At 47.3% G+C, this 13,192-nt stretch overlaps 1 protein-coding gene across 5 annotated transcripts in view; it reads left to right on the top strand.

Annotated features, from left to right (window-relative positions):
- Window positions 1-13,192, top strand: part of PRKAG2 (protein kinase AMP-activated non-catalytic subunit gamma 2) — a 421,068-nt gene that overhangs the window by 179,283 nt on the left and 228,593 nt on the right. The window contains exon 1 of one of the 5 annotated variants that reach the window (XM_064275064.1): window positions 1,352-1,556. The exons of 3 other annotated variants lie outside the window; for them this stretch is intronic. In XM_064275064.1, coding sequence (XP_064131134.1) covers window positions 1,463-1,556 — 94 coding nt within the window. In that variant the 5' untranslated portion in view covers window positions 1,352-1,462. Of the gene's footprint in view, window positions 1-1,351; window positions 1,557-13,192 lie in introns of those variants that run through there. One more of the 5 variants, XM_064275063.1, reaches the window with a different exon arrangement.

Below are 13,192 nucleotides of genomic sequence, written 5' to 3'. Positions count from 1 at the left end.
GCAGCCAGGGGAATCCAGGCTACTGATCATTACTTGGGGGTTACTTAATGAGCCTGACATGGTCTCGTTTTGTGTGTGTAGTGATGTGGGAAGAATCTTCATAGACCTAGTCACCACTGGAATTGCAGAGTCTTGAAACTAGACTAAATCCTAGAATGACCTGGTCTCATCTTGTTTAACAGTGGGGGAAACCCAGGCCAAGAAATGGGAAGTGACTTTCCAAGGTCATAAAGGTAGTTAATAGCACAGAAGTAACTCCTCATTAGCCTAGAGACAATGTCAGTAAAAAATACTGGGAATATTTTTCCCACTGTGTGCCTTTCGAATTTGTTTTTTTAGATGTAAAACGCATACAGACTGAAAGTTTTATGGTTTGTTTTGTTTTACTAGATTGAAGAGTTGGATTAGGAGCTGAGATCAGAATTCTAGTCTTGAATCTGCCATGAGTTACAGAACCTCAGGCAAATCGCATCTCCTTGCCAAGCCTCAGTTTCCCCATCTGTAGTAGAAGGGGTTGGACTAGATCAACTCTGAAGCCTCTTTGAGCTCTGTCACTCTGATTCTCTGCAAGTCCAGAGCTCAAGTTACACATTTGCTGAACACACTTGCGTTAAGTTCAAGGGGAACACGTGTCCCCTCCTTAAAGAACGATCAGCTGCTTTTATCGAGCAAAGCGGTGAGCTGAATGAGATCCAGTGATTTCCAGCCCCGAGACTTGCTGTTTCTCCACCAAGAAGCAACCAGAATCTTCTGACCCGTGGAGCCCTGGAACACATGAATCAAAATAGTTGTGTGATGTCATGTCATAATGGGAATGTGCTCCAGCCAATTGTTGCCAAGAATTGTCTGTGCAGGGTGGTTTCCTTTTACAGTCTTTTTAAAGAGACATCATGCCGGTCTGCACATGACAGTCCCCTCGGAAGGGCTGGCGCTCCCTTTGCCTATTTAGTCTTCCCTCCTTTTTCATGCTCAGGAGAAAAAAAAAAACCTGGCGTTTATCAGTGAGTGGCTGACCTTAGCTACATAAACAAATCCACAGACAAGTCCTGAGCGTGCTTCCGGCAGCGTTTTGCCTACTTAAGGACAAGAGCGGCTGGGAGTCCGCTGCCGGCCGGAGCTCGGCCAGAGCCAGCTGGGGCTGCTGCAGCTCCGGTGGCCTCGCTCGGGCCAGCAGGACCCAGGCGGCGGGTTCTCCTGTGTGCACTGCGGCTGCCGGCCCAGGGACGCGACCCCCTCCTGCCGCAGGTGGAAGCCCTCGGGGAGGACGTGGGGACCGCCAGCTGCCACCGGGGGCAAGCTGCCCCCCAGAGGCTCGGGTGAGCTGTGCCCACCCGCCTGCCTGGCACCCCGCACCTGCCCAGCCGATGCTGCGCCCCCGCGGGCCCCTGCCACCTGGGGCTGAGACTGGTCCTGCCGCTTCTGCTGTGCACACCTGGTGCTGCACCCCCCACCGCAGCTACTCATGAAGCGCTTTGGGAGTCTCAGGGGCAACAAGAAACACAAGGACCAAAACCGGAGCAGCGAGAGGCGCCAGTCCGAACCTCATGGCTTTTTTGGTAGGACCCTGCACTATCCCCTAAGTCTCTGGTGGGCTGGGCCAAGGGATGTGGTGGGGGGTACCCATGAGTGCGCTTCCTCCTAATCAATACCCAGGTCTGCAGTCCCCTGTGACTGTGGTATAATCCATCCTGGGGTGCGGTTACCTCCTAATCAATACCCAGGTCTGCAGTCCCCCTTGACTGGTATAATCCATCGTGGGGCGTGGTTACCTCCTAATCAATACCCAGGTCTGCAGTCCCCTTTGACTGTGGTATAATCCATCGTGGGGTGTGGTTACCTCCTAATCAATACCCAGGTCTGCAGTCCCCTTTGACTGTGGTATAATCCATCGCGGGGTGCGGTTACCTCCTAATCAATACCCAGGTCTGCAGTCCCCCTTGACTGGTATAATCCATCGTGGGGCGTGGTTACCTCCTAATCAATACCCAGGTCTGCAGTCCCCTTTGACTGTGGTATAATCCATCGTGGGGTGTGGTTACCTCCTAATCAATACCCAGGTCTGCAGTCCCCTTTGACTGTGGTATAATCCATCGCGGGGTGCGGTTACCTCCTAATCAATACCCAGGTCTGCAGTCCCCCTTGACTGGTATAATCCATCGTGGGGCGTGGTTACTTCCTAATTAATACCCAGGTCTGCAGTCCCCTTGGACTGTGGTATAATCCATCGTGGGGCGTGGTTACCTCCTAATCAATACCCAGGTCTGCAGTCCCCTTTGACTGTGGTATAATCCATTGCGGGGTGCAGATACCTCCTAATCAATACCCAGGTCTGCAGTCCCCCTTGACTGGTATAATCCATCGTGGGGCGTGGTTACCTCCTAATCAATACCCAGGTCTGCAGTCCCCTTTGACTGTGGTATAATCCATTGCAGGGTGCAGATACCTCCTAATCAATACCCAGGACTGTAGTCCCCTTTGACTGTGGTATAATCCATTGCGGGGTGCAGATACCTCCTAATCAATACCCAGGTCTGCAGTCCCCCTTGACTGGTATAATCCATCGTGGGGCGTGGTTACCTCCTAATCAATACCCAGGTCTGCAGTCCCCCTTGACTGGTATAATCCATCGTGGGGCGTGGTTACTTCCTAATCAATACCCAGGTCTGCAGTCCCCTTGGACTGTGGTATAATCCATCGTGGGGCGTGGTTACCTCATAATCAATACCCAGGTCTGCAGTCCCCTTTGACTGTGGTATAATCCATTGCGGGGTGCAGATACCTCCTAATCAATACCCAGGTCTGCAGTCCCCCTTGACTGGTATAATCCATCGTGGGGCGTGGTTACCTCCTAATCAATACCCAGGTCTGCAGTCCCCTTTGACTGTGGTATAATCCATCGCGGGGTGCAGATACCTCCTAATCAATACCCAGGTCTTCAGCCTCCTTTGACTGTGGTATAATCTGTCGCTCGGCGTGGTTGTAGGCATAGATCGGTAAGTGTCCCCTTCTATGTCGTGATGCTGCTGTCCTGAAAGCCCAGCACATCTTTCTTTGAGACCATTTTCTTTCTCCTGCCCCACTTGGCAAGTGAGAACACAGGTTAGTGATCAGCCGGGTGGCCATTCATTTAGGCACAAGCAGCGGCTTGGGAAGAAGTAAGAACTGGGTTTCCAGCTGACAACAATAAAACATGCAGGTATAGAGTAAACTAGTCTCAGAGATGAGAAGGAGTTCCTCAGTCTCCTGGCCCTGTGACCAAGCGGCCCCACAGATCAAGGCTCGTGTGAAACGGGGGCCAACACCTGCCCAATCTGTTACCCTGGCTTTGGAGTCTCCATGGATTCTGGAACCTGCTCTATGCACAGGGGTTGGGGCCAGCACTGAAGTGTGGTTGCTCTGACATGTGGTGAACCATCTATTCCAGTTCAGGATTTGGAGTGGGTTTTTGCCATGTCTGCCTGGCACCAAGCAGGTAGATTCCATACCACTTGTAGCTTGCCGGGTGCCTGGTTAGGACCTAAAATTATGTGGTAGATTTCACTTTTATTAAGAGTCAGAATTCATCCATTACTGATTAGTACTGCTTTCATGACATGGGATAGTCCTGAAAGCCCTGCAGTGAGATGGGCCAGTGGCCAGATCCTACACTGTAGATCCCAATCACATTCAGAGTTGGGAAGAAACAGCCACTAGAAAAGTAAAGATGGGGAGGCTTAGGAACATATTAAATCACGTCCCCTAACTGCAATCTTAACATATTAAGTGGCAAAAAAAAAAATTTCTGTGTCATAGGGGAAAGACGGTGCAAAAACCTCTGGGCAGTAAATGACAACGGGAGTAGTAAGAAAGGAAAAAGATGAACATGAAGTCTGCCGAATCTCTTGCCATATTCAATTCAGCAAGTATTTATTGATGGCTCCTGGTAGCATGGAGTCCCCGGGTGGTACAGACAGCTAGGCATTCGGCTGCTAACTTAAAGGTTGGTGGTCTGAACCCATTCAAAGGCACCTCACGAAAGGCCTGGTGATCTACTTCCAAAAAATCAGCCATGGAAAACCCTATAGGGCACATCTTCTCTGGGTTGACCCCACTGGTTTGTGTGTGCGGGAGAGAGAAAGAGGCACAGAGAGAGAGAGAGAGAGACCTTAGTGGCACAGTGAGTACCCTACGGAGCTCAAGACAAGGACATGGTTCTTGTCTTCAGGAGTTTTCAATCTGCTGAAGGGGGGATATCCCATGAAAAGAACTAAAGAACAGTATCTGATCTCTCTCCTCGAATGCCAGGGTGCATTTACACGGGAATATGATGCCGCCTGTGGGAAGTGAGACAAGCAGAGAGGTGAGCATTGCCGAGATTCATAGATGTGGTTTAAAGAGAAGACCCTTTTTTTGAATTATGAAAGTAGTAAACACTCGTTTACTATAGAATTAAATCTAAACCTGTCATTTAACTAAAAATCTGGTTTTGCTAATGGGAATGGAAGGGCTCATTATTAGAAGGCTGTTATTTGCCAGACGGCTGTTACTGCCTTGTGTTTAGAATTTGGCTGTCGTCCTGTCTCCTCCGCCTCTGAGATCAAAAATAATATTTGCATCTCAACCAACTTTTGTAAGTGGTCGAATGCCCACGGCAGCCCCAAGCACAGGGTCCTGCCGTGAGACTGGGAGGAGAGGAGACCGCCTGTGCAGCGTCAGGTGGAGACTGGCCCGGCCACAGTCGGAGGCCACGCTGAGGAGACAGGAGCCTGGGTCTGGAGGCTTACGGAATGTCCTACCTTCTCCTTGAGTCAGCCTCACCTCGAGGCACCCAGAGCACGGCCGAATGGGAGGTGTTCACATTTCCAACATCCAAGATGGGCTGGGTGTGGACACACACGGGGGAAGAATCAACAATCTAGGAATGCCGACGAGGCGTTCCTTCCAAGCTGTCCCCACCCCTGAAGCCCATTTTAGCCATCCCCCTCTCTAAGACCACCCCGTCATCCATGCTGTGATCTCCTGGCTTCTCAAGGACAGGGACCATGTCGTAGAAGGAACGTTTTATCCCTGTGCTAGCCCCAGTGCCGGGCAGCACAGTAGGTTCCCATAAAGAACTGCTGGCTCTGTGCAGGGTGGAAGGTCCTCCACCCCACAGTCATGCCTGCTGCAGGGTTTTTGTCTCTAAAGTCCTTCTCAGCATAGTTACTCCTCTAGTTAAAAGAATTTTAGATGAGGCCTCGTCTTCCTCTTGAGGGTTGTGAAAATACCTTCTGCTTATCTTCCATTTTCCCCCAAATACAATGTACTCAGGTTGGCAGGGTCTCTGCAGATCCCTCCTTCTCCCTGAGCACCCCCTGAGCCATGCCAGTCTGCTCCAAGAACCACTCCAGGTGGAGCAGCTTCTCATGGGAACATCCCCCCACTTGGCTTCATCCTGTTGATGTGCTCAGGACTCCTCAGGCCAAGAGAGACACCTTCTTTGTTACTCACATAGACATACATGCCTGCATTTGCACACACATATACCCATGCATGTAACCACAGAGTTGGCCCTGTAGCCTCTTGACAATCTAGAACAACCAAGAGAGAAGCAAGGCATAGCAGATCAAGAATTGCTACGTCCATGTGTATTTGCCTGTGGGTGACATGCCCATTTGGAAGTGGCTCTCATAATACTGACATTTATAACACTTGAAGCCTGGTGGTAAAGTCACCCTTTGAAGTCTTGATTCATGAGAAGCTCCTCCCTTTCTTTCTTTCTTTTTTTTAGAGTAATATTTTATAGTATTTTTGGTGAAAGTTTACACAGCAAATTAGGTTCCAATTTTCTGTTCTAGTTGTTCTGTTTCCATTAATCTAGTTTTCCTGACCCCTTACCTTCTCGTCTTTGCTTTAGAGTGATTGTTGACCTTTTGGTCTCGTGTAGATGATTTTTTTTTTTTAATAATTTTTATTGTGCTTTAAGTGAAAGTTTACAAATCAAGTCAGTCTCTCACACACCAACCCATATACACCTTGCTACACACTCCTAATTACTCTCCCCCTAATGAGACAGCCTGCTCTCTCCCTCCATTCTCTCTTTTCGTGTCCTTTTCGCCAGCTTCTAAGCCACTCCACCCTCTCATCTCCCCTCCAGGCAGGAGATGCCGACATAGTCTCAAGTGTCCACCTGTCGTGTAGATGATTTTTTAAAGGAGCACAGTACTCACAGATGATAATCCTTATTTTATGAGCCATCCTGTTAAAAGGTGACCTCGAGATAGTTTTAGTTCAAGGTTTAAAGATTATCTCAGGGTCATAGTCTCGGGGAGTCCTCCAGTTTCAACTGGTCTAGTAAGTCTGGACTTTTTAAGAATTTGAGTTCTGTTCCACACTCTTCTCCTGTTCCACCAGGATCCATCTATTGTGCCCCTGATCAGAACAGTAGGTACTGGTAGCCAGGCACTGTCTAGTTCTTGTAGTCTCAGGGTAGATGAGGCCATGATTCGTGTAGACTAATTTCTTCTCTGAGTCTTTGGTTTCCTTCTTTCTCTTTTGCTCCAGGCAGTAGATACCAATAGTGTATCTTAGATCACCACTCACAAGACCCCATACAGTACTCACCAAACTAGGATGTAGAACATAAACTTTATTAACTATATTATGCCAATTGACCGAGTTGTCCCATGAGACTACGGCACTTAGCCTTCAGACTCAGAAGACCAATCCCATGAGGTATTTGGTTATGCCTAAAAAGTATCTGTAACTGTGGCACCTATGTGTTTTATTACATATATATGAATATATATTTATATATATGTACATATGCATATAGATACATCTATGCACATATGTGGAAACCCTGGTGGCATAGTAGTTAAGTGCTATGGCTGCTAACCATAAGGGCTGGCAGTTCAAATCTGTCCTATAGGGTTGCCATGAGTTGGAATCGACTCAATGGCACTGGGTTTGTTTTTTTTTGGTTTATGCACATATGTGGAACCCTGGTGGCTCAGTGGTCGAGAGCTCAGGCTGCTAACCAAAAGGTCAGCAGTTCGAATCCACCAGCTGCTCCTTGGAAACCCTATGGGGCAGTACTACTCTGTCCTATAGGATCAGTATGAGTCAGGATTGACTCAACAGCAACGGGTTTGACTGTTGTATGTACACATATATACATACCTATACACATATAAGGGGCCCTGGTGGCTCAGTGGTTAAGCTTTTGGCTGCTAACCAAAAAGTTGGCAGTTCAAATCTACCAGTCACTCCCTGGAAACTCTATGGGGCAGTTCTGCTCTGTGGTGGAGGGTTGTTATGAGCAGAATTGACTCAGTGGCAACAGATTTGGTTTTTAGTATACACATATATGGAACTCTGGTGGCTCAGCGGTTAAGAGCTCGGCTGCTAGCCCAAAACTTGGCAGTTTGAATCCACCAGCTGCTCCTTGGAAACCCTGTGGGGCAGTTCTACTCTGTCCTGTAGGGTTGCTATGAGTCGGAATCAACTCAATGACAACAGGTTTGATGTTTTGGGGGGGGTGTTTTGTGTACACATATATGCATACATATATACATATGTAACCACACATGTATTTTTGGTTGTTGTTGCGAAATTATATGTCATTACATTTACCAAAACATCCTTTTTTCTTACTGTACTTCTTAGTGCCATCTTTTACTTGGTGAAGCGCCTCCCTTTCTGCTTCAGACTGTAATGCCTGCACGGTTCCCACCTCAAACCGAGAGGGGACATCCTGCTTCTCGGACAGAAGTAAAACTTCTGGGTAAAGTTACCTTGCTCTGTGTGATGGACGAGAGATGGCTTTGACTTAAGCCTTTCCTTTTAGCCTCTTTGGCAAACAGATATCCAGATGTTCACAAAGAGCTTGTGGGAATAATACTAAGCATGTAAAAATTGACTGTAGCAACTACGTTGTCGGGGGAGTCATTAAATAGGACTCATCTGGAGTCTTCGCCTGTGCTCAGATGGTCTCGTGGAGTACTGTGCGCACATTGTGCAATTTGTGATATGTTTCTAAGAAGTCTGTTACCTTTTAATACTTCCTGACATCCACATGACCGCTTTCACAAGGGTGTTAGGTGTCGCTAAGTTTCTTAGCTTCTGTAGGAAAGCTGGGTAAGGAATCGAAGCATTTTCGGGGAGCTGGCTTTTACCCCCTCGCCTCCTTTGTTCTGCCTCATCCCCTCATGATCCAGAAGCCCCTGCCACCTCTGGCTGTTCCCATTCCTGCCTGCCTACTGGTGCCCCACTGGGTTTGCCTGGAAATAGCCAGTATTCGTTCATTCACAGGGCACAGAGTCGCTCTGTCCCAGAAGACTCCTGGAGGTGGGAAGTCTCAGTTTGTAAGGAGGGGTCTTTATGGTGGGATTTCAGACACCATGGCGGCCAGTTGTGGAGGTGCTTGGGGTTGGAGCAGAGAGCTCACTGAGGCTCACAGTTTAGCATATGGTGTTCCTGCTATAAATCAGTGAGACCGGCTGATGGCTCCCGTCGCTGCACTCTAAGCCTTACCTGGAGTGGCTCTTCACCTCTCAGTCCTGTTTTCCTTTATGTGGCCATCGCCATGCACTGCTGGGTGGCTGCTGAACCAGGGGCCCCTTGTACATGGCAGGTGGAAGGATGACCTAGAGGAGGAATCCTGGGAATCTCAGCTAAGCACCTCCAGATTCACATTCTTCCCCAGGATGCTCTGACCCACCCAAGAAGCCAGCTGGTACGACCTCAGGGAGGCAGGTCGCAGGGTGGCTCAGGGATGTGTTGCCTCAGGCAGTTCACTCACAGGCTCTGGGCCTTACCCCTTCTGTGCAGTGAAGCTTCGAGGGGTGAGGTGAGGGGGGAAGGAGGCAATTGCAAGCTGGGGCTGTAGCTATCATTTGCCCCTGCTCCCTCTCTGCCCCGCAGCGCCATGCAAGTCAAGATGCTCACACAGACACACATGAACACCTAGAAACATCTGCCAACAAGTGGTGAGTGCGTATGGGATGCTCGTGAAGTGGGGTCCACACAGGGGGAGCTCGGGGCTGTAAGGGTGAGGCTTCCCAGATGGGGAGCAATCTCTGGCCTGCTTTCCTCTGAGGGCCTCTAGGCTGCATAGAGAACCTTGACCTGACAAATGGTTCAGGGACTGTGGGTATTTTTAAATGTCAAAAGACGATAGGACAAAAAACTGGAAAAAGTAGCAAAACAAGAAAAAAGACTCACGAAAAAGGATGAATTTTTTAAAAATAGTGCAGCATTATTCACAGTAGCCAAAAGATGGAAACAGCCCAAGTGTCCATCAGCTGATGAATGGATAAACAAAATGTGGCTTATATACGGAGTATTACTCAGGCATAAAGAGAAATGAAATCCTGATACGTGCTATGAGATGGGTGAGTTTTGAAAACATTATGTTGAGTGAAATAAAGTAGTCACAGAAGGACAAGTCTTATATGATCCCACTTATATAAGATACCTAGACTAGGCAAATGCATGGAGACCAGAGTTTATCAGTGGTTACCAAGGGCTGGGGGAATTATTGCTGACGGGGCACTGAGTTTCTGTTTGGGGTGATGAAAAAGTTTTGGAAATAGATAGTGGTGATGGTTGCACAACATTGCGAATATAATTGATGCCACTTAATTGTACACTTAAAAATGGTAAAAATAGCAAATTTTATGTTATATATATATTTTACTACAATAATTTTTTTTTTTTTTTTATTGTTGACTTCTGTGATGGTTAAGGTTATGTGTCAACTTGGCTGGGCCATGATTCTCAGTGGTTGGCAGATATATAATGATGTAGTTTGGCAGTTATGTAATGACGTAATTAGACAGTTGTATAATGATGTAATTTGGCAATTGCGTGATGATATAGTCATTCCCCATGATTTGATCAGCCAATCAGTTGTAAGGGGAGTTTCCTTGGGGATGTGGCCTACATCCAATATATACAGACATTCTGGTAAAGCTTACTGGCTTTTGCTCACTCTGGATCCTGCATCTGGCTCGTTATCATCTGACCCCTGGTTCTTGGGATTTAAGCCAGCGGCCTACCATATTACCTGCCAATCTTGGGATTCGTCAGCCTCCTGCAGCTACGTGAGTCAGGAGAAGCCTCCAGTCTGATGCCTAACTGTCGAAATTGGGACTTGCCAGTCTCTACAAGCTCGTGAGCCATTTCCTTGAGATATATATATCTATTTCTACAAACCAGAAAAACCAAACCTGTTGCCGTTGAGTTGATTCCAACTCATAGCGACCCTATAGGACTGAGTAGAGCTGCATCATACTGTTTCCAAGGAGCACCTGGTGGATTTGAACTGCTGACCTTTTGGTTAGCAGCCATAGCTCTTAACCACTACAGAGTTTACATACATACGTGTATATGTGTATATATATATGTGTGTGTGTATATATATATATGTGTGTGTGTGTGTATATATATATACACACACACATATACATGTATATAACCCACTCCGACCCACTGCTGTTGAGTCGATTCCGACTCATAGCGATCCTATAGGACAGAGCAGAACAGCCCCATAGAGTTTCCAAGGAACGCCTGGTAGATTTGAACTGCCGACCTCTTGGTTAGCAGCTGTAGCACTTAACCACTATGCCACCAGGGTTTCCAGACGTATATATATATATATATATATATATATATACACACACACACACTTCCCTGGTTTTGCTTCTCTAGAGAACCCAGCCTTAGATACTCCAGATAACAATAGAGAAGCTTCCGGAGCCCTTGGAACTCAGGTTGGGGCTGGAAAGCCTGGCTGGGGATCAGACAACTCTGCTCTGTTGTCCAGAGCCTGGGGAGAGGCTCCCCCCATCCCTGGTGGGTATATGAACCCAGGGAGCCTCGGTATCCAAGAAAGTAGAATCCAGACTTTGAATTCTAGATGAGATCGAGAACTTGGTGCATTTAGAGATCAAAATGAACTGTGTCCTCAAATAATATTTAGTCTTTTAATGATTCAGAAGAAAAAATATCTGCAGTCCAAATGCTCTCAGGAACAAACCCACATGAATGTTACTTGAGGGCAAAGATGAATCTTACCCCATGTGTGTCCTTGGCCCCGGGCCCTGGCCACAGTTGGCATCCAACAAGTGGGGGCGGTCCCAACGTGAGCCACTGGAGGCTGTGTCTCCTGGCTGGCCCCTGGGCAGACCTTGCACTTGGCCTGGAGGAGTCTGTGTGGGTGGTACCCTCTGGAGTTGTGTGGTGCGGTGGGCCTGGAGAAATAGGGTGTCCCATCTCCGCTCCCAGCGCTGACAGCACTAATTAAGGAGGAGGGAGATAAAGGCTTCTATTCAGATGCAGAAGGAAAGTTTTGGTAAGTCAGTAACTAAGGTGTTTCCTGGGGCTCCACTTCTGGCTGAAAGAGGTAACAGCAATCAGTGAATACTGGTGATTTTATAAATGAGCAACAAACAAATGGTAGAGCCACAAGGGCTCAGCTCAGCACACATTCAGCCTGCCTGTACCTTTCATATCTGTAATCCGAGTAATATATGGCTCCTTCTTTATGGGGACTTGGCTGGGAGAGGAGCCTGAGCAGGATAGAACGAGACCCCTGACTGGTGAGCCTGAGCTCCTGCCCCAAAGCTCGATGGCCTTTCTCTGCACTTGATGTGCATGAGGGTGGAGGCCTTTGGAAATAATCTCAGAAAGAGCAGGCTTTATCAGGACTGCCGAGATACTTTAGTCAGAGAACTAAAAGTGTGTTTCCCAGGAAGCATGTCTGTTGAATGACTTATTGGGCATGTTGTCAGATGCTATCAAGTTGGTTCTGACTCAGTGACCCTGTGTACAATAGAACAAAACACTGCCCAGTCCTGTGCCATCCTCACAATCATTGCTATGTTTGAACCCATTGTTGCAGCCACTGTGTCAATCCATCTCATCAAGGGTCTTCCTCTTTTTCATTGACACTTTACCTTACCAAGCATGATGTCCTTCTCCAGGGACTGGTCCCTCCTGATGACATGTTCAAAGTACATAGAAAAGTCTCACCATCCTCACTTCCAAGGAGCACTCTGGCTGTATTTCTTCCAAAACAGACTTGTTCTTCTGGCATTCCATGGTATGTTCAATATTCTTCACCAATACCATAATTCATATGCGTTGATTCTTCTTCAGTCTTCCTTATTCATTGTCCAGCTTTCACATGTATATGTGGCGACTGAAAATATCACACCTTCAGTCTGGCATACCTTTGTCCTCAAAGTGACATCTTTGCGCTTTAACATTTTAAAGAGGTCTTTTGCAGCAGATTTGCCCAATGCAATGTTTTTTGTGTGTGTGTGCTTTAGGTGAAAGTTTACAGCTCAAGTCAATTTCTCATACAAAAATTTATATGCATATTGTTATGTGACATTAGTTGCAAACTCTATAATGGGACAGCAGACCCCCACTTTCCACCCCCCGTTTCTTATGTCCATTCAACCAGCTCCTTTCCCTTCCTGCCTTCTCATCCCACCTCCGGACAGGAGCCGCCCATTTGGTCTCCCGTATCTGCTTGAACTAAAAAGCACACTCTTCACAAGTATTATCGTATGTTTTATAGTCCAGTCTAATCTTTGTCTAAAGAGTGAGCTTTGGGAATGGTTTTAGTTCTGGGTTAACAGCGTCCAGGGGCCATGGCTTCGGGGGCTCCTCCAGTTTCAGTCGGACCTTAAAGTCTGGTCTTTTTACGTGAATTTTAGCTCTGCTCCACACTTTTCTCCACTCCATCAGGGACTCTCTGTTGTGTTTCCTGTCAGGGTAGTCATTGACGATAACTGAGCACCATCTAGTTCTTCTGGTCTCAGGCTGATGGAGTCCCTGGTTTATGTAGCCCTTTTGTCTCTTGGGCTAATATTTTTCTTGTGTCTTTGGTGTTCTTCATTCTTTGCACCAAGTGGGTTGGGACCAACTGATGCATCTTAAATGGCTGCTCACAAGCTCTTAAGACCCCAGACGCTACTCACCAAGCTGCGATGCAGAACGTTTTCTTAATTAGCTTTGTTGTGCCACTTGACTTACATGTCCTCTGAAACCATGGTTTCTTGACTGCCGCTTCCGTGGGTGTTGATTACGGACCTAAGTAAAATGAAATCCTTGACAATTCCAGTATTTTCTCCAATTATCATGATGTCGCTTATTGGTCCAGTTGTGAGGATTTTTGTTTTCTTTATGTTGAAGTCTAATCGATACTAAAGGCTGTAGTCTT

This window comes from Loxodonta africana, chromosome 22 (assembly GCF_030014295.1).
Source record: "Loxodonta africana isolate mLoxAfr1 chromosome 22, mLoxAfr1.hap2, whole genome shotgun sequence".
Classification (NCBI taxonomy): Eukaryota; Metazoa; Chordata; class Mammalia; order Proboscidea; family Elephantidae; genus Loxodonta; species Loxodonta africana.
Note: the sequence above shows the minus strand (reverse complement) of the source record. Positions and strands in the feature narration are given on the sequence as shown.